The sequence below is a fragment of the Balaenoptera physalus genome (genome assembly GCF_965194825.1).
Source record: "Balaenoptera physalus genome assembly, chromosome: X".
Classification (NCBI taxonomy): domain Eukaryota; kingdom Metazoa; phylum Chordata; class Mammalia; order Artiodactyla; family Balaenopteridae; genus Balaenoptera; species Balaenoptera physalus.
The window spans coordinates 42,759,117-42,779,238 of NC_138903.1; the positions used below are offsets into that span (position 1 = coordinate 42,759,117).

Sequence of the window (20,122 nt, forward strand, 5' to 3'; positions counted from 1 at the left end):
GCCTCTAGACTCGAGCCTCACCTTTCTGCTTTATCTTCCCCCATGAAATCTGAGTGAGAGACCCTCCAAACACTCCCTTCCTCAGGCCTTCCTGCTCACACAGCCGGGCCCAGGCCCCTCTGGGCTCTTCCCAGTCCCTGGTGCCTACCCCTTACACTCCAAAGGTCCTGACTGAAGTGGGAACTGGGCTTTCAGATTGGTGCAAACATTCAGTGGAACACTCAAGTGTCCTGTTGACCTGAATCCTCTTTACAGAGATCTTTGTTGAAGGAAAAGACCCCCAAATTCCCTCCCATCAGACTACCTACTGGTGCTACCAATAGGAACCCAGGTCTCCTCCAGGACATTCTGGGTCACCAAGCGTGGTCCCCTGGATCCTCTGTGGTCCCTGTCCTTTTGCACTCCTGGAAGGTTCTGCCGGGGTCTAAGGTATGTCCCAGGGATGTGTGGATTTTGAGCACCCAGTGGCTGCTTGTGCAGATACGTCCAGCAACAATTTCTATGTCAGTATCTACATGTTGATATGCCCTGGGACGATATGAACCCTGTCCACCGAAAGGGGCAAATGGCAGCTTCCACTGATGGGTACAAGTGTAAGGGAAGGACCTGGGCCCTGGTGGCCTTGTCGCTATTGGCTCAACTGCCTGCAAGAGTCTGGCAGCTCCTGACAGTTCACCATACCCTGTACTCTTACACTGGTCCTTGACGCCAGGGCTTCTTCCCTGAGCGCTCTGCTATTTTAACCCCTGGGAGGAAGGTGAAGGAGAAAGTGGCAGAAGAAGGATGGAGCCTGGTGTGGAGACGGTTCTCCTGCCGACCTGTCCACCTGCAGGTAGTGCCCTGGATCAGGACTCAACGCTTCACGGGGCTGACCGCCAGGCCCAACAGCAGCCCTCTTCACAGAATTTAGAACATACAAGGCCACCTCCCCCAGACCCCGGCAGGAGCTCCTGGCAGGAGATCTGTAGTCCTGGGGTCACTACATCCCTCATCACTCTTCTAGAAAATCCACTACAGTGAGTGAAGTGATTTACCCCTCACCCCCACATTCCATGTGTCTGTGTGTCAATCTCTGCTTGGAAGAGCATCTCTGATGGCTGAGAGAAAGCACGAGGGGGTAGCAGTCCTGTGAGGTGTGCAGCATGGGGTCCAGCTCCATGGGTAGCCTGGGGGCTGGCCCTTCCCTCACCCGAGCCTCAGTACTTCTCCCTGAAAAATGGGTCTCACACTCCCTACCCAGAATCCTTCCGAGGTCTGTGCTAGGGTTGGAGGATGATTTATGGGTGCATTCGTTCATTGGGTATTTTGGGGGGGGTCAAAACACATGAAACTCTCATAACAATAACTTCCTGTGTAAGATTACTAACAGTGATATTAATTTCTAGACTGGCAGTGTAGTGTAGTGGTTAAGAGCCTAAACACTAGAGCCAGGTCATTTGCAGTCAAATCCTGCCCCTTCCATGTACTAGCTCTGAGACCTTGGGGAAATCACATTACCTCTTTATGCCTCAGTTTCCACATCTGTAAAATTGGTATAAAACAAATGCCTAACTCCTAGGGACAATGTAACTTTACATGTAAAGTGCCTGGAACTGTGTTAGGCACATAGCACTTACAAGTATTGGTTAGTAGTAGTAAGATAAATGTAATTTAATGTATAACTTTAGTAGTGATCATTCTTCTCACTAATGATTATTTACAATATTGAAAATCACATTTAATGTCAGGAATGATAATTTACAATATTGGAAATAATGTATAATATCAGTAGTAATAACTGAATGCACCCTGGAAACCTTAGTTTAACTCGTGATCCTGATAATCTCCCCCACAGATGTTACAAATATTTAATATGCTCATTTGTTTTTTCTTATTACTATGATACTTTTACACTGCTTCCCAATGTGCAAATCACCCCACTTAAAAATACCAACATTTAAAAAGACTTCTGAGGACAACCCCTCTCCCCAGTGATAACATTCCCCACTATGACGTCCTCACTGTGGACAAATCACCACATTTATAAATCTCTACTGTTGCCAAAACTACAGGTGACAAATCTCTAAGCCCTTGGTAAATCTTTCCTTTGAAAAGTCCCCTCTCTTCACTGTACAAATACCTCTTTCACAAACACCCCACTAACAAATACCTCTGTTGAGCTACCCTCTTTATTCATAAATATCCCATTGACATATCTCCATTGAAGACCCCCCGCATTGACAAATATCCCCATTCACAAATACCCAGAAGTAATCTATCACCCACTCATGGACCCCAGTGACAAATATCTCTCTTCATAATTACCCGATCCATTGGCATATCTCCTATGACCACTCAGTTGACAAATCTCTCTATTCATAAATACCTTTCTATGACATAATTCTCACTGACAACCTCTACTGACAAATCTTCCCATGTATTCTACTGGCATATCTCCCCATTCAGACATGCCCATCAAAATGCTCTCATTGTCAATCTTCCTATTCAGAAATACCCACCATTGATATCTACCTCATTGATAAGCCGACTTTAAAATCTTTCCATTCATAAAACCCCATCCATCCATATAGCCCCTCTTGATTGACTTCCCCCATTGACATTTCCCCATCCTTAGATATCTCTAGTTGGAAAATCTCCCTGCTGGAACAGCTCCCAATATATTACCCTATATGTTGAAACATCTCTCCACACCCCCCAATGACAGATGAAGAGGTAGATTTCTATACGAACAACCCTTCCTTTTTATCAATACTGACACCTACGTCTCACTCTCCAGCCTTGGACACTTCCTATGCCAGTAGTGGTGAAATCTGAGGACCAACCCCAGTTATACTGTAGAGCGCCCACCAAAGGAAATGATTAGGGCACAAGCTCTCTCTGGATGTAGGCGTGAAGGTGGAGTTTAAAAAAGAGATTAGTTGAAAGTCTGCATGAGAAGCTGTGAGAACCCCAGACACGCCCCAAATACCAATCCCCACTCCAATAGAAGGCTAAAGACATGATCTCTTATAAGAGTAAAATAGAGGGTTCAAATGGGCAGGAATGCCCAGGCCGCACCTCCCTGTTGTTGACTATTTATCCACCACTGAGCTTGGGCCTCCTGCTGAACCTCTGTGGAGAGTTACAGCTCTGATGAATGGAGGTGGGGCCACTGGTACCAGAGGCCCAGTCTCAGTGTCCTTTCCCCCCACCACACCATGGGGGCCTCCCCTGACCCCAGGCCCCTGGAAAGTAGTAGTGTTAATTAAATGTTCCCTGAATCTTCTCCTGATTGGGGGTGAGCTGGGCCAGGGAAAAGTTATGCTTCGACTCCCCCCACCCCCACTGTGTCTCCAGGTCCTTGCCATGAGTTCCGACTTCCTGCTGGCCCCTGCTTTGCTCCTGGCTCTGTCCCTGACCACCCTTGGGCTGGCCCTCATACTGTTTATTGTAACTCAGACGTGGGTAAGTCTGGGTAGACCTCAGAGAAGCCTCTGATGCAGGGACTCACAGTGAGGTTCCAGAAGGGTGAATAAAGCCCCTTGAGGTGGTTGAACCTGGATGGTAGTTGCTCTGCAAACCTTTTTTTCCCAAGAGTCTTGGGGACAGGGAAAATCTTGAATGTTTGAACCCCAAGGGGTCCCCTGACACATTTCTCCCACCCTTAGTCCTTGTGGCTTAATTCCTGGGTCTTCTCACTGAGACCATGAGGCATTATGAGTTCAAGTAACCAGGGCACCCTGCTCACCTCTTCCCTGTACCCACCTCCCCACCAAAATACAAGCCCCTACCTTGTTCTGACTGAGGGAATAGGGTGGGTCTTTGAGATCCAAAAGCTAATGATGCAATACTAAGACCCAGCCCCTCACCCCATAAATGCTCTTCAGTCCCAGTGTCCCTCTCTCTTTTCCCCCCTCACAGACAATCAACGTCCTGAAAGGGGTCCTGAAACTCTGGGTCATGAAAGTACCCAAATATAAAGAGCAATGTGGTTGTATCTATCTACACACCCACCAAGAACAGTGGTGGTGACATCCATGGGGAGAAGTTTTCTTCTAGGAATTCCTTATCTCAGGTCAGCCAGCCTGTCCCCACCCTGCATGGACTCCTCATCCTCAGACTTCCGGCTCTGTCCCAGCCCTGGAACAAAGTGCCCCTCCCTGGGGCATTCTTCTACCAAATACCCCCAACCTCAGGATACTGTGCTCTTGATTTCAGCCAACCACAGCAAATTCTGTCCCTGACCCATAATGTCCTGGATCTTTGGGGCTGACCACCTGGGGATCACAATCTGTCCCAGCCAAATGACATCTGGTCACACTTTACTGACCATCAGGACATGGCATCCATCCCCTCTAGGCTCTTTGAGGGATGGGAACCTGCACTGAGTTGTGTAGCCTTGGAAGGGGCTCGGGGAGGAGTATATCAGGAGGTATCTTGAATATCTACAGGTAAGGATGCCCGGGGCCTTGAGTGTGCCCCTCAGGTATGCCTGAAGCCACAGCTCCAGCTCTGCCCTGTTCTTTCTGCTCCCTGTTCCTGTTTGCTGGGCCCTACTTCCTCTCCTGGTCCCCTGCCCCTGCTCCTTCTCCGTGTTCTATCCCTCCCCCCGCTCCTGCGCCCTCTCCTCGCTCTCTTCTTTCCTCTCTGCTCCCCACTCCTCTTTGTTTCCTCATTGTTTGCTATTCCCTTTCATGGGTCCCTGGCTCCCCTGCCTATCCTTAGCGTCTGTGGCCCTTCTCTTCCAGGAGCAGAAGCTATGAGGAGAAGCGAGTGGAGGAGTGCCCTGCCCAACCACCCCCAGGTGCCTCCCTGCCACCCCCACAAAGCCACATACCTGAGTCTCAACCTTGCACAGTGTCCGTGGAGGGACCTCTGTTTATCTGAGCACTGGCAAGAAGAACATGAAGCCATGAACTTGGCTGTCTTCCCCGGTGACCTGATATCTGCTATTGAATCTTCCTGTACAACAGCCTCTGGCCTTGGACCCAGACTTCTATTCAGCCACAGTGGGCTGGGGACGCTTCACCTCCTTCAACATCACAAACAAATCTAAGCCCATCAACCTCTCCCCACCACCCCCTCAAGCCTCCCAAAGACCACCAGCTTCTAACTGTGCTAGGGATCTGTCTGGTTTGTGTTGTGTTTCTTGATCTGGGTGCAGAAGACAGGAGTGTGTTCACTTTGTGAAAATTCAATGAGCTGTACTCTTATGATATGTCCCCTTTTCCGAACTTGTTATACCTCAGTGAAATTGGCCCTTCAAAACAAAACCCCATAAGCTACAAGAATATACTGTACAGCACAGAGAATATAGCCAATATTTTATAATAACTGTAAATGGAGTATAATCAATAAAAATTGTGAATCACTATGTTGCACACCTGAAACTAATATAATATTGTAAGTCAACTATACTTCAATAAAAAAATAATAAGTTAAAAAAAAGAAAGGGAAGAAAAAGAAACCCCCGCCCTCTTGACATATCTCCCTCGCTCTTTACTTCAATTGCTCCCTCACTCCTGCTCTCTCTCTTTTCACACAATCCCCACATCCCTGACCCTGTTGATTCTCACCCCAAAGCACCCTCTCTTTCCTCATAGCACAGGGACCATGAATCCTGGGCCCAGAGAGGGGACTGGATCCGGAGAGACCTTGGTGTTGGACTCCACCCGTCACATCATGAACCCTCTGCAAATATTTGCTGAGCCACAAATCACCTGGAGTGCAGGTAGCAAGGGAAGGAAAGTCCTTATGCCCATAGCACCCCACCCTCTAGGTCTGCATGACCAAGCTGATGTAAGTAGATCACCAGGCTAGGGAAGTCGGGGTGAAAAGAAGTCAAACTGTGCTTCACAAGATCTTCCCTGTGCCCCACCCCTGACTGGTGACTATTTAGATTCATTGAGATGAGTATCCCTGAGGATTCCTGGTGGTCTCCAAACTGGATGGGAGTAGATGGGGTAGGGGGGCCAGAGTCCTGATATGTGTCTTCCAGCTTCAAAGTACGGGGTGGCGCAAGACTGCTCCCACAAATCCACGCCTAGCTTTTGCCCCTCCATGCTGCACAGTGGGGTTGGGGACAAAAGAGGAAATAGGGGGGGCAAGCTGGCCTGTGGGAAGTCTAATGCTTCTGCCACCACTCGCCACCATTACCCACCATTAACTTTGTCTTCTTCCTGGCCTCTGAAGTCCTGTTCTTTCTGTCCCTTGACAAAAATAGCCTCTGCACAGCTACAGACAGCCAGGAGGTGCGTCTGCCCTACTAGATATCAGGAATTAATGAGAAAATATAGTTATTAAGACAGTACTGCACTGGAACAGGTATAGAGAAAGTGACCAATGGAGTAGAACAGAGAGTCCTGAACTTGCCCCACACATATATAGGATTTTAGGATATGACGGAGGTGGCATACCAGATCAGTGGGGAAAAAAGTGTTGCCTATAAGGAAAAAGATGAAACTGGATCCCTACCTATCTCACACTGTATATGAAAATCAATTTCAAGGAACACATATAATAAAGATGTTCGGAAGAGTGCTACTTGATTGCTACATTGAGAACAGCGTAATGTAAGTGAATGGATGTGATGACCACTCTGTAATGCATGTAGAGAAGCGTTAAAGAAACATGTAATAAAGATGTTTGTAAGAATGCTAAAAAGAAACAGAAAAAGTAAATCAACTTCAGATGGATGAAGAACTTAAATGTCAAAAACAAAGCTTGCCACTTTTATCATCTACTAAATTTCCATATGTACGTGGATCTAAATCTGGGTTTTTAAATTTTCTTCTTTTAGTCTGTTAGTCTATCTATTCATGTGTCAGCATCATATTGTTTAAATTAGAAAAGTTTCATAAAATGTTTGCTGGCAAATGCATTAAACTCCTTGTAGGCTGGTAGGGCTAGTCCCCTCTCATAGCTCTTCTTTTTCAGGGTTTTCCAGGCTATTCTTGCATGTTTGCTTTTCCATATGAACACTACTATCAACTTGTCCAGCTCCAGATAACAGCTTATAGGTATATTTTGGGGGATCACATTGTATTTATAAATTAAAAATAGAGACCTAAGAAGGGGAACTGACATCTTTATGATGTTAATTAATCTTATCCACAAATAAGGAATGTCTTTCCAGTTGTGTAAGTCTACCTTTGAGTCTTTCAGGGGTGTTTTAAACTTTTCCTCATATAAGTTTGCACACCCCTTGCTAAATTTATCCTGAAATATTTTATCTTTTTTGTTGTTACCTTAAATGGGGTTTTCTCTTCTATCTGGTTATTTGTGTATATGAAAACTACTGATCTCTGTATGTTGATTTTATATTCTGCTATGTTATTAAGTTATTTTATTGTTTGAAGTTGTTATTGGTTCTCTGGGGGATTTCCAGATATACTATCATATCATCTATTAATAGAGATATTTTTACATCCTCTTTACCCATTCTTGCATCTATAATTGCTTTGCCTAGTCTAACTGCATTGGTCTAATACCTCTAAGTATTGTACAATGTTGAAAAGGAATGGAGACAGTGGGCACCTTGCTTTGTTCCTGACCTTAGTGGAAATGCTTTCAATGTTGTCCTATTAAGTTGATAATAACTTTCGGATTGAGGTATACAAATTTGATTATGTTAAGAAGGCAAGAGTTGATTTCTGTTTTTGAATGATTTTATCATAATGGGTGCTGAACTTTGTTAAAGGCTTTTAAAATATCTATGGAAATGATCATATGACTTTCTCCTCAGATCTGTTAATATGTTGTATTATATTAATACATTACCTATAACAAACCATCCTCGCATTCCAAGAAGGAAACTTACTTACACAGTTATGCTATCTTATTTTCTTAATTTAGTTTTGGATTTGTTTGCTAATATTTTATTTAGGATTTTTGCATTGATATTTATGATTGAAAAGGGTCTATGCTTTTCTTTTTGTGTTATCAATGTTATAATTGCTTTAGAAAAATAATGTGGAAGTTTCTCTTCATTTTCTGTTCTTTGTAACAATTTAGGTGGCATTGGGATTAACTGGTCTGTAACAGTTTGGTAGAATTCCCCTGTGAAACCATCTGGGCCTGATGCTTTTTTAGGGGGTAGTTCCTTAATAACTTTATTTCTTTTATGGAAATTGGTCTGTTAAGCTCAAATGGGGTCGATTTTGGTAAACTGTGTTTCCCTAGAAAATTATCCATTTCCTGTAGGTTTAAAATTTTATCTGTGTATGCCTTTTTATATTTTAACTTTTGGAATCATGCTAACATATTACATTTAAATGCATAAAATTAAGTCAGTATAGATGGGAAAAAACCTAAAATTTAATATAAAGGGAAACAAACTATATTTGAAATAACATGAATAATATAACCATGTTGAATGACAAAATGAACTAAACCATGTAACATTTGAATACAGTACTTTGTATATCCTCATCTAAAGACATAAAAAGGGCAAACAAATCTCAAGCTATACCTTACTACAATTGTTTTTCACAGTGGTAAGGGTGTTGAAACTCTAAAAATACTTTCTGTGTATTGTAGGATTGAGCAAATGAGTAAATATATTGGTGATGTTGGAAGCTAGGGCTCTCAATGTTAGAGAAGATAAATATAAATATAGAAAGAGGGAAGGCTAGGAGGAACCCTATGTTGTGTTGGATTAGAATTGAAAGTATCGGGGATCCTAGCTCAAAGAGAAGAAACTCCTCCCAATTCCCTGGTCCAACTGATTGCTGATCACGAGGATCCTGTGAGTTTCTGCCCAGAATGAAAAAAACAGTTTTCATCAGATACACCACACTAATACTGGTAGTAATGTTTCCCTCCTGCTGTTCCAGTGACTTGCTGATCTGCGCCCTTTCTCCTTCAGTGGAGCCAACCTGCACAGTGAGACAATGTGGTGAGGCACCTCCTGTGGATAAAAGGCATGTAAATCCAGACCCTTCTCCCTCCATTTTCCTGCGTGTGATCTTGAACCAGTCAAGGGCGCCCCTCTCTCCATGGCTTCTGTTCCTCTCAGGCTCACATCCCCCCTTCTCCCAGAGATGCAGGAAGGAGGAAAGTGTGTGAAGTAAACTCTGAAGAAGCCCCAGATGAAGTGACACAGCCAGGAAATTTCACAGTAACAAAACTCTGGGGGAATTTCATGACATTGGAAACACAAAGGATCCAATGTGGAAGGCTGATCCAAACTTGGCAAGGAGGATGACAATTTACAAAGCATAGAAATAATGTTGGCTCCCTGTCATCAGGTATGCCATGAAAAGAAGGCAGTCATTGCTCACACTACTGTTCATAAGTTTATTATAAAGAAATAAAACAATTTAATTCTTAAAAAAGAAAAAGAAAGTATCAGGGGAATTCCCTGGCAGTTCAGTGGTTAGGACTTGGCACTTTCACTGCTGGGGGCCCAGGCTTGATCCCTGGTTGGGGAACTAAGATCTCACAAGCCGTATGGTGTAGCCAAAAAAACCCCAAAAAAGTATCAGTATGAACACATTTCATATAATTTCATATATATGTATATATAAAATTTCATATGTATATATTTCATATATATATATAATGAAATTTCCTAAGCTCTGCACAACGAGAGGATCTAGAAGCAAGGACATTCCAGTAGCAATGAGTACATCTAGCTCCCAGATCCTGGCTTTGAAATACCATTATCCTAGGGTTGTGAAAGAATAAGATTGGCCTGGAGGTGATGTTGGCAGAAATGCCAGAGTAAGGGCCTATAAAAATCCTCTCCTCCATAAAAGCAATGAGAATATTGGTAAAAATTGTCACAATCAACTTTATCAGAACTCTGGAAACTGACCAGAGGTTTACAATAATTCAGGAAGCATTTATTGAAGAAAAAGGCTGAATCTCACTAAGAACAGTAAGTTTTGTGGCATTTGAACTTTTCCTGTTCCCATTCTCTTCTTCCCACTTCCACAACAGATTTTAAAATCAATACCCTTGCAATTCTGATGAAAACACAGCAGGCTGGCTAGCAGCCAATGGAGGAAGCAGAACAGGGTAGGAGTTCCTCTAAAGCCCCATTCCCAGAAACTATCTTTATTTGACCTGTATGGCACTTCCCCAGAAAACTCCATTCACCAGACTTGTCTATTTGACCTGACTCAGAATTAACCTGGTGTGAACAGTTTTTCTTGGGGGTGCTTTTCAAAAATAATCAGCAGCAATTGTTTAACACAGCAGCTGTTTTGAGGCAATGATTACAGTTAAGACAATCAACAAGCTGACCAAAACTTAACAGAAAAATCTGAGTAATAAGACGTTCATAGGAGGCTTTGAAAAGTTCTGACATATTCCTAGGAATCTAGAAAGCCATAAATATGCATAATGCTGTGTGCATGCCTAGGATCTCTGGCTGACCTTGAGGCTCTGCACAGGCAGGAAGTGAAGGCTAAGGCAAAGTTGTAAACAGCCTGCCTAAACATTGAAGGCATGCCCCAACATGCCCTCAGAGCCCATCAGCAAAGGCTGGGAGACTTACTAGATCCAGGTGTTTAAAGAAATATCTGTCCAATCATTAGTTGACCACTAAGCTAATAAAGCAGAGACTTCAATGACCATATATGACAAAGAATATAGACTTTACAGAATTCGTTCAGGAAAGTCCCTAAAAAACCCCCCAAAGAACAACAAAAGCAAACCCTGGGGAGGAGGGGGAATCTGATTTCCAGAGTTGCCACATTATATTATTTAAGATATTCAGTTTTCAACTAAAATTTATAAGACATGCGAAGAAACAATAAAGTATGACCCAAACACAGAAAAATAAAGCAGTCAGTAGACACTGTCCCTGAGGAAGTCCAGATGTTGGAATTAATAGACTATAAATCAACTACTTGGAATATTTTCAAAGAACTAAAGGAAACCACGTCTAAAGAACCAAATGAAAGTATAAGAATGGTGTTCTAACAAATAGAAACTATCAGTAGAGATAAAAATTATAAAATAATAGAAATTCTGGAATTGAAAAACATAATAACTGAAATGAAAAATTCATTACAGGGGCTCAACAGTAGATTTGAGCTGGCAGAGGAAAGAATCAGCAAATTTGAAGATAGGTCGACTGAGATTATCCAATCTGAGGAGCAGAAAGAAAACAATAAACAAAATTACTGGAGCCTCAGAGGCCTGTGAAACACCACAAGCATGTCAACACACACATACTGGGAGTCCTAAAAGGAGAGAGAAAAGAGAAAAATGAAATAAAGAATATTTGAAGGAATAATGGCTGAAAACCTCCCAAATCTGATGAAAAAGATTAATCTGTACATCAAAGAAGCTCATGAACTTCAAATAGGATAAACTCATAGAGATCTACATCTAGGCACATCATAAGCAAACCTATAAAAGTGAAAGACAAAGAGAGAATCTTGAAAGTAGTAAGAGAGAAGTGACTTTTCACATACAAAGGATCCTCAGTAGGACTGACAGCTGATTTCTCATCAGAAACCTTGGAGGCCAGAAGGCAGTGGGACAACATATTCAAAGCACTGAAAGAAAAAGACTGTCAACTAAGAATTCTATATCCTTCAAAACTATATTTCAAAAATGAAGGAAAAGTTAAGACATTCACAGATAAGCAAAAACTTAGATAATTTGTCACTAGCACACTTCTCCTACAAGAAATACTAAGAGAGTCCTTCAGGCTGAAATGAAATGACACTAAACAGTAACTCACATTCACATGAAGAAATAAAGAGCACCTGTAAAGGTAACTACATAGATAAATATAAAAGACAGTGTGAATGCATTTTTTATTTGTAATGCTTTTTTCCTCCTATCTGATTTAAAAGATAACTGCATCAAGCAATAATTATAAGTCTATATTCATGGGCATATGATGTGTAAAGATGTAATTTGTATGACAATAATAGCACAAAGGCAGAGTGAGGGAATAAAGCTATAAAAAGGCAAAGTTTTTTTAATACTATTGAAATTAAATTGGTTTTAATTAAAATGAGAGTGGTATAAATTAAAATGTTAATTGTAATCCCCAGGGAAACTACAAAGAAAATAATTTTTAAAAAAACATGGAAAAAGAAACAACAAGAGAATTAAAATGGCACACAGGAAAATATCTATTTAACACAGAAGTATGCATTAATGGAGGAATACAGGAACACAAAAGGCATAAGAAATATAGAAAACAAAGAGCAAAATTACAAGCATAAATTCTACCTTATCAGTAATTACATTAAATGTAAATTAATTAAACACTCCAATTAAAAGGCAGAGATAGGCAAAATAGATGAAAAACATGACGTAATTATATGCTGTCTATAGGAGACACCCTTTAGATTCAAAGATACAAATAACTTGAAAGTAAATGAATGGAAAAAGATTTACCATGCAAATAGTAACCAAAAGAGAGCTGGAATGGCTATACTAACATCAGATAAAATAGACTTTAAAACAAAAATTGTTACTAGAGATAAAAAAGGACATTTTATACTGATAAAAGGGTCATTCCATCAAGAAGATATAACAATTATCAACATATATGCACCTAACAACAGAGCCCCAAATACATGAAACAAAAAAACAGGCAGAACTGAAGGGAAGAAATAGACAATTCAATAATAATTGTTGGGACTTCCCTGGGGCACAGTGGTTAAGAATATGCCTGCCAATACAGGGGACTCAGGTTCAATCCCTGGTCCAGGAAGATCCCACGTGCCACGGAGCAACTAAGCTTGTGCGCCACAACTACTGAGCCTGTGCTCTAGAGCCCGTGAGCCACAACTACTGAGCCCATGCACTGCAACTACTGAAGCCCGTGTGCCTAGAGCCTGTGTTCTGCAACAAGAGAAGCCACTGCAATGAGAAGCCCACGCACCACAATGAAGAGTAGCCCCCACTCGCTGCAACTAGAGGAAGCCCATGCACAGCAACAAAGACCCAATGCAGCCAAAAAATTAAAAAAGCAAAAGAACAATAATTGTTGGAGATTTCAATACTTCACTTTAAATAATGGATAAAACAACTAGACAGAGGATAAACAAGGAAAGAGAAGACCCAAACAACACTATAAACCAACTAGACCTAACAGACATCTATAGAACATTCCATCCTACAACAGCAGCATACATGTTCTTCTCAAGTGTACATAGAACATTCTCTAGGACAGACTATATGTTACACAAAACAAATCTCAATAATGTAAAAGAGCTGAAACATACAAAGTATGTTCTCTGACCACAACTGAATGAAATTAGAAACCAATAACAGAAGGAAATTTGGGAAATTCACAAATATGTGGAAAGTAAACAACACACTCCTAAATAACCAATGGGTCAAAGAAGAACTCACCATGAAAATTAGAAGATACTTTGAGATGAATGAAAATGAAGACAACATACAAAAATTGCTTATAGGGAAATTTTAGCCGTAAACGTCTACATTTAAAAAGAAGAAAGATATCAAATCAATAACCTAATCTTCTTAAGAAACTATACAAAAAACAAAAACAAACACCAGAGCAAGCAGAAAGAAAGAAGTAATAAAGATTAGAGTGGAAATAAATGAAGTTGAGAATAGAAAAACAATAGAGAAAATCAATGAAACCAAAAGTTGGTTCTTTGAGAAGATCAACAAAATAAGCAAACATTTAGACTAAGGTTTTATTTTATTTATTTATTTATTTATTTAAACTAAGATTTTAAAAAAGAGAAAACTAATTACTAAAATCAGGTATGAAAGAGACATAACTACTGACCTTAAAGAAATAAAAAGGATTATAAGAGAACACTATGAACAATTCTATGCCAACAAATTAGAAAACCTAGTTGAAATGGACAAATTTCTAGGAAGACACAAACTCCCAAAACTAATTCAAGAAGAAATGGAAAATCTGAATAGACCTACGATAAGTGAAGATATTGAATTAGTATTTAAAAAAAAAAAACTTCCTACAAAGAAATACCCAGGACCAGATGTCTTCACCAGTGAAGTATGCCAAACATTTAAAATAAAATTAACACTAGGGACTTTCCTGGAGGTCCAGTGGTTAAGACTCCACGCTTCCACTGCAGGGGACACGGGTTTGATCCCTGGTCGGGGAATTAAGATCCCACATGCCGCACGGCACAGCAAAAAAATACAAAAATTTAAAAATTTAAATATTAAAAATAAAATAAACACTAATCTTTCATTAACTCTTCCTACAAATAGAAGAGGAGGGAACACTGTCCATTTCATTCTATGAGGCTACTATTACCCTGATACCAAAACCAGACAAAGACATCATTAGAAAACTACAGATCAATATCCCTTATGATTATTGATACCATAATTTTCAACAAAATACTAACTGAATCCCATAGCATATAAAAAGGATTATATGTCAGACCAAGTGGGATCTGGCCCAAGAATGCAAGTGTGGCTCAATTTGCATGAAAATCAATATGGTAATACGCCATATTCATAGAATAAAGGACAAAAAGCCGTATCATATCAAAAAACATAGAAAAAGCATTTGACAGAGTCCAGCATCCTTCCATGATAAAAACACTTCAACAAATAAAGAATAGAAGGGAACTTCATCAACACTTAGGTAGCAGTTAATAAATGTCAGATGCACTGTTGTAACCACTTTATGTTCATTAAATAATTTAATTCTCACATTAACTCTATAAGGCAGGAACTATTATTACCCATATTTTACAGATGGGAAAACTGAGGCACAGAGCATTTAACTAACATTTCTTATGTTCGGAAGCTAATAAGTTGTGGAGTTAGGATTACAACACAGAAATTCTGACTACAGGGTCCATGTTCTTAACCATAGTCAGCTATACTATCTCTCAGTGAATGTAAAATAATAATAATGATAAACAAACTTGGTTTCCTAAGAACTAATGATTTGATCTTCATCTGTTAGTAAACTTAATTCATAGCACTGTTGACTTATATCAGTGACCATAATTTGTAATACTTGTAAGAATTTTTAATATTAGTACCAATGTTTATTTAAGTTGGTAAAGCTGGGTCAATACTGATATTTAATTGTAATTTAATTCATAAAACTGGTGATGATTATTTATATAAGTAAACATAATTTGTAACATTGTAAAAAACTTCTCAAATTAGTTATAAAACTTGATGGCATTGGTAATGGTGATTCAATTTCTTTTTTTTTTTCCAATTTCTATTTGTAACTAAAACCTGATTCATAACTGTGGTACTCATAACTTATACTAGTAAACATAACTTTAATGTTAGTAATTATTTATGATATCAATTGGATGTTAACCATATTAATAATGATTTCTGTTAGTAACTGTAGGATAGCTCAAAACATAAGTACTCATAATTTATATTAGTAATCTTAATTTGGAACATTGGCAGTAATTTGTAACAGTACTTTACAATGTTTGTACTAATAGTTTAATTTCTTTTAGTAATTATAACTTAATTCACAACATAGGTACTAATCACTTATATTGATGATCTTAATTTGTAACACTGTAATAAATTGTAATCTTAGTTGTAATATTTGATGATATTAGTAATGATAATACAATTTTTATTATTAAGTGTAATATAATTCAAAACAGGGACTTATAATTTATATTAGAGCATAATTTATAATATTGATAATAATTTGTAATAATAGTTATAATCTTCAATGGTACTAGTAATAATTATCAACTTCTATTAGGAACTATAATTTAATTCGTAACATTGGTATTCACAATTTTTTATCAATAACAGTAATTTGTAATACTGGGTATAATTTGTAATATTAGTGATTATATTTGTGGTAAAAGTAGCCGACAATCCAATTATCTATTTGTATACAATCTAATTTTTAACACTGCTACTGATAATTTTTATTGGCAATCCTAATTTGAAACACTATTAACATTTCTATCAGGAGGAATATTTGGTAATGTTAGTAACAATGACTTGATTTGTATATGTAACATAATCTGATGTGCATCATTATTTTTTAAGTCTTTATTGAATTTGTTACAATATTGCTTCTGTTTTATGTTTTGGTATTTTGGCCGTGAGGCATGTGGGATCTTAGAATTATGCAACGCTTCATGAATTTGCGTGTCATCCTTGCGCAGGGGCCATGCTAATCTTCTCTGAATCGTTCCAATTTTAGTATATGTGCTGCCGAAGTGAGCACCATAATCTGAATCATTACATTAATTCTGTTAATTTACATTAGAAATCAGTTTCTTAATACTGGTGAGAATAGATACTATAACAGGATCAATGATTTAATCACACTTGTAACAACATAAGTAAATTCCTGGTAGTAATAAACCCTATCACGAAGCAACGTCGCCCTCCATGTGCATGTGCCGGCTGCACTCTCTGATAGCATACCACTGGTAATACATCCATTGGCAATACTATTGCAATAGGCATGATGCCTTTCCTTCCAGCTCACTCCCTTTCCCCAGACTCACCATCTCTTTGTGATTGGGGTAGAAGGTCTGATCGATTAGAGGGAATTCCTCTGTCCCCAGTTTCTTGTGCAGTCGAACCATCTGAGCGAACTATGAGAGTCAGGAGAGACGGGTCAGCAAGTCCCTTTACCTGGAGGGAGTCTCCAAGCTGGGACTCCAAGCTTCCAAACTTCCTCCGTTCCCCCAGATCACAGTGGTTTCAAGCTCCCGCATGCATGTATGAGCTGTTCCCTCTGCCAGTAGCACCCTTCCTGTCACTTACCACCCAGGGCTTGTCACAGAAGTTGTAGACAGAATGCAAAGAGTTAACGCTGGGGATTCCGGCATACTGCAGCCCAATGACCAAACTGCGGTAGTCTCCATTCCGTGCCATGCTGAAGGCATGCTGGCGGATCAGCACGAAGTCTGGTTTCAGAGACCTGGGGTGGCAAGGGTAGAGTGTAGATGGTCCTCCCAGAAGCTCCCCACCGCCTTTAGAATAAAGGTCAAGTTTTGAAATCTCCACAGCTCCTAGAAACTACACAGTGGTTTCTCACCTCAGCCACATACACAAGCTGTTCCCTCCACCACATGTGCCCTTCCTACCCTTTCCTCATCTGGTGGCCCTCTTAAGCCTTTCCTGCCTGCTCCTCTCCTCACCAAGGTGAGCTTGCAACTTGCCCGCTCAGCTCTCACAGCTCCCGGTCACAATCTCTCAGACTACTTCTGTCCACAAAGGATGCTGCCCAGAATAAATTCCAGCCTCAGAGCCTCTACATGGGCTATTCCCTCTGCCTGAAACGCTTCCTCCCTAGATTTCTACATGCACCACTCCTCCACCTCCTTCAGGTCTTTTCTCAAATGTCTCTCACACTACTGGTCTACCCCCAACCAAACAGCAGACCCTTCCCCAATCCTTTCACCAATCCCTATAACCCTTTGCTGATATTTTTTTCTTAGCACTTTGAATTTTCTTCTTTATTTGTTTGTTGTGTGTATCCCACAGTAGAATGTAGGCTTCATGAGAGCAGAGGGATTTTTTTGTCTTTTTTGGGGTCTGTTTTGTTCACTGCCAGGACCTCAGCATGTACAACAGCTCCTGGCACACAATTGATACTCAGTAAATATTTGTTGAATGTAAAATGCTGAGAGCAGCACCTGGCATGCAGTAGATGCTCAAGAAATGTTTGTTGAATCAATATTTGGTTGGCCAAAAAGTTCGTTTGGATTTTTCTGTAAGATGTTATGGAAGAACTCGAATGAACTTTTTGGCCAACCCAATAACTGAGAAGTTTGGCTTGTGGTCTTCTGGGATCCTTGGCTCTTCTCCAGAAGAGAAGCTATCTCCTTACATTCTGTGCCTAAGTTCTTTTTCTAAAAATTGGAATATAATTGGCATGCTATATGTCAATTATTGTATAAGTTTAAGGTGTATAACATGTTGATTTGATACATTTACATATTATAATATGATTGCCATTGTAGCATTAGTTAGTACCTCTACCATGTCACATAATTATTTCCTTTTTCATGGTGGGAATAATTAAGATCTGGTCTTTTAGCAGGTTTGCTGATTATGATACAATATTATTGTCTGTATCCACCGTACTGTGGATTAGATCTCTAGGATTTATTTATCTACCAGTTGCAAGTTTGTACTCTTAAACAACATCTCTCCTATTCGTCTACCCCACCCCCTAGCCTCTGGCAATCACCTTTCTACTCTCTGTCTCTATTAGTTTGGCTCTTTCAGATTCCACATATAAGTGATAGCATACAGTATTTCTCTTTCTCTGTCTGATTTATCTCACTTAGCATAATGTCCTCAAGATCCAACCATGTTGTCACAAATGGCAGGATTTCCTTCTTTCTCATGGCTGAATAACATCCCATGTGTGTGTGTGTGTATGTGTGTGTGTGTATCACTTCTTTATCCATTCATCTGTTGATGGATACTTAGGTTGGCTATTGCAACGTGCCTAAGTTCTTGCTCACAGAAGGATGAGAGGGGAGGTGGGGACTCTCCCTCAGCTCTAAGGGAGCCCTTATGCTTCCCCCATAACACCAAGGTAACCTTTTTACACTCACCGCACAACCTTCACCCCATTCCGAAGAACTTCCATGTCCACAGAGAATCCACCATTGGCATGAGCCACGAGGTTGAGATCAGAGAATTCAGCCTGGGAAGGAAAAAAAATCAGGGATTCACTCACATCACACAAAAAAGACCACTCAGTTTGCAGTCTGGACAGTTGACCCCCATGTCCACCTGCCCGAACTAACCTGTTCTACTTTAATGTCAATTTCTCCATGGATCTTTTTCCCTTTGAAGTATTTCGCCCTGAAGAGGAAAAGCAGAGCACATCCGTCAATGCTCCAAATCTCAGGAAGACAAAACCCAGGCTGGTCCTTTGACCCCTTTGCCCCTCCAGTGCCACTAGAGAAACTATAATGTGATTTATAATTGTTGAAATACTTTGAAAAACCTAACAGTTCTTTGTGAACAATGAAGTCTGTTGTAATCCTTGTGGAGGTATGTAAATGTCAAAGGACATTGCAAACTATAAAACAAGTTCTTAAAACACAGAGAGCAGGCATTTCCCAAAGTATGGTCTGCTTGTCACACTGCTATCTGAAAAGCTTTGCAAAACAAGGAGTGCTTTGTAAAGTGTAACATACTTTGAAATTGCATGGAGGTTTGTAAATGGCAAAGAACCTTAGGGGATATATATATATGGAGTGTGCCCAGGTATGCGTCAGCGCCTATGTCTGCTTGTGTGGTCTGAAGCATCTCTCTGCTTTCTAGCCCTTTCCCAAGGAAGAACACATTCACCATGTGTAGTTGTGCACTGAGAGGGACACAGCAGCCACGAGTGGGCAGCTGCATTAGAAAAGGAGGAGCAGATTGAGGGGTGCAGGCCGGTGGAGGTTCTATAGAAGCCAGAGTCAGCCATGATGAGGGTGGGGAGGAATGCAGCTGAGGATGAGGGGAAGCCACAGGAGGAGAGAGACGTAGGAACAGCAGTAGACACATCACGAACTGCTAAGTCACTGTCCCTGGGCCCATTCCCAGATGGGCTTCTCCCCCAGGCCCAGGATTCCTTCCTGACAGGCTTCTCCACAGACAGAAGCTCATCCCCAATCAGGTTTCCCGTAGAAGAAGGCTGAGGGGAGGAGCCACTCCTGGGATTGCCTACATGCACACAATCAGGGTCTCTGATATACACAGCACAACCAGCCCTAGTGATTTCACTGACATACCCCTAAGACCCCAAGCACAGCTATTTTCTCCTCTCTCTCCCTCTTCCCTCCTACCCCCTACTCCATCACTGAAACTGTCCCCTCACAGATGTTGGAAGAGAATCTCTTAGACCTGTGCATTTTTCATTTAGAAAATGATGATGATCACATGATATCACTTATATGTGGAATCTAAAAAAATGGTACAAATGAACTTATGTACAAAACAGAAATAGAATCACAGATGTAGAAAATAAACTTACGGTTACCAGGGGGAAAGGGGGGGAGGGATAAATTGGGAATTTGGGATTGACATATACACGCTACTATATATAAAATAGATAACTAGTAAGGACCTACTGTATAGCACAAGGAACCCTACTCAGTACTCTGTAATGACCTATATGGGACAAGAACCTAAAAAAGAGTGGATATATGTATAACTGATTCACTTTGCTGTACACCTGAAACTAACACAACAT

The 20,122-nt window shown here is 40.5% G+C and overlaps 1 protein-coding gene across 2 annotated transcripts in view; it reads right to left on the minus strand.

Moving 5' to 3' along the window:
• The window catches only part of SYN1 (synapsin I), a 45,270-nt gene that overhangs the window by 15,110 nt on the left and 10,038 nt on the right, over positions 1-20,122 (minus strand). For both annotated transcript variants that reach the window (XM_082446472.1, XM_082446471.1), the window contains exons 2-5: positions 18,684-18,741; positions 18,489-18,580; positions 16,684-16,840; positions 16,422-16,511 (exon numbers count right to left, since the gene is read on the minus strand). In XM_082446472.1, coding sequence (XP_082302598.1) covers positions 16,422-16,511; positions 16,684-16,840; positions 18,489-18,580; positions 18,684-18,741 — 397 coding nt within the window. The remainder of the gene's footprint in view (positions 1-16,421; positions 16,512-16,683; positions 16,841-18,488; positions 18,581-18,683; positions 18,742-20,122) is intronic.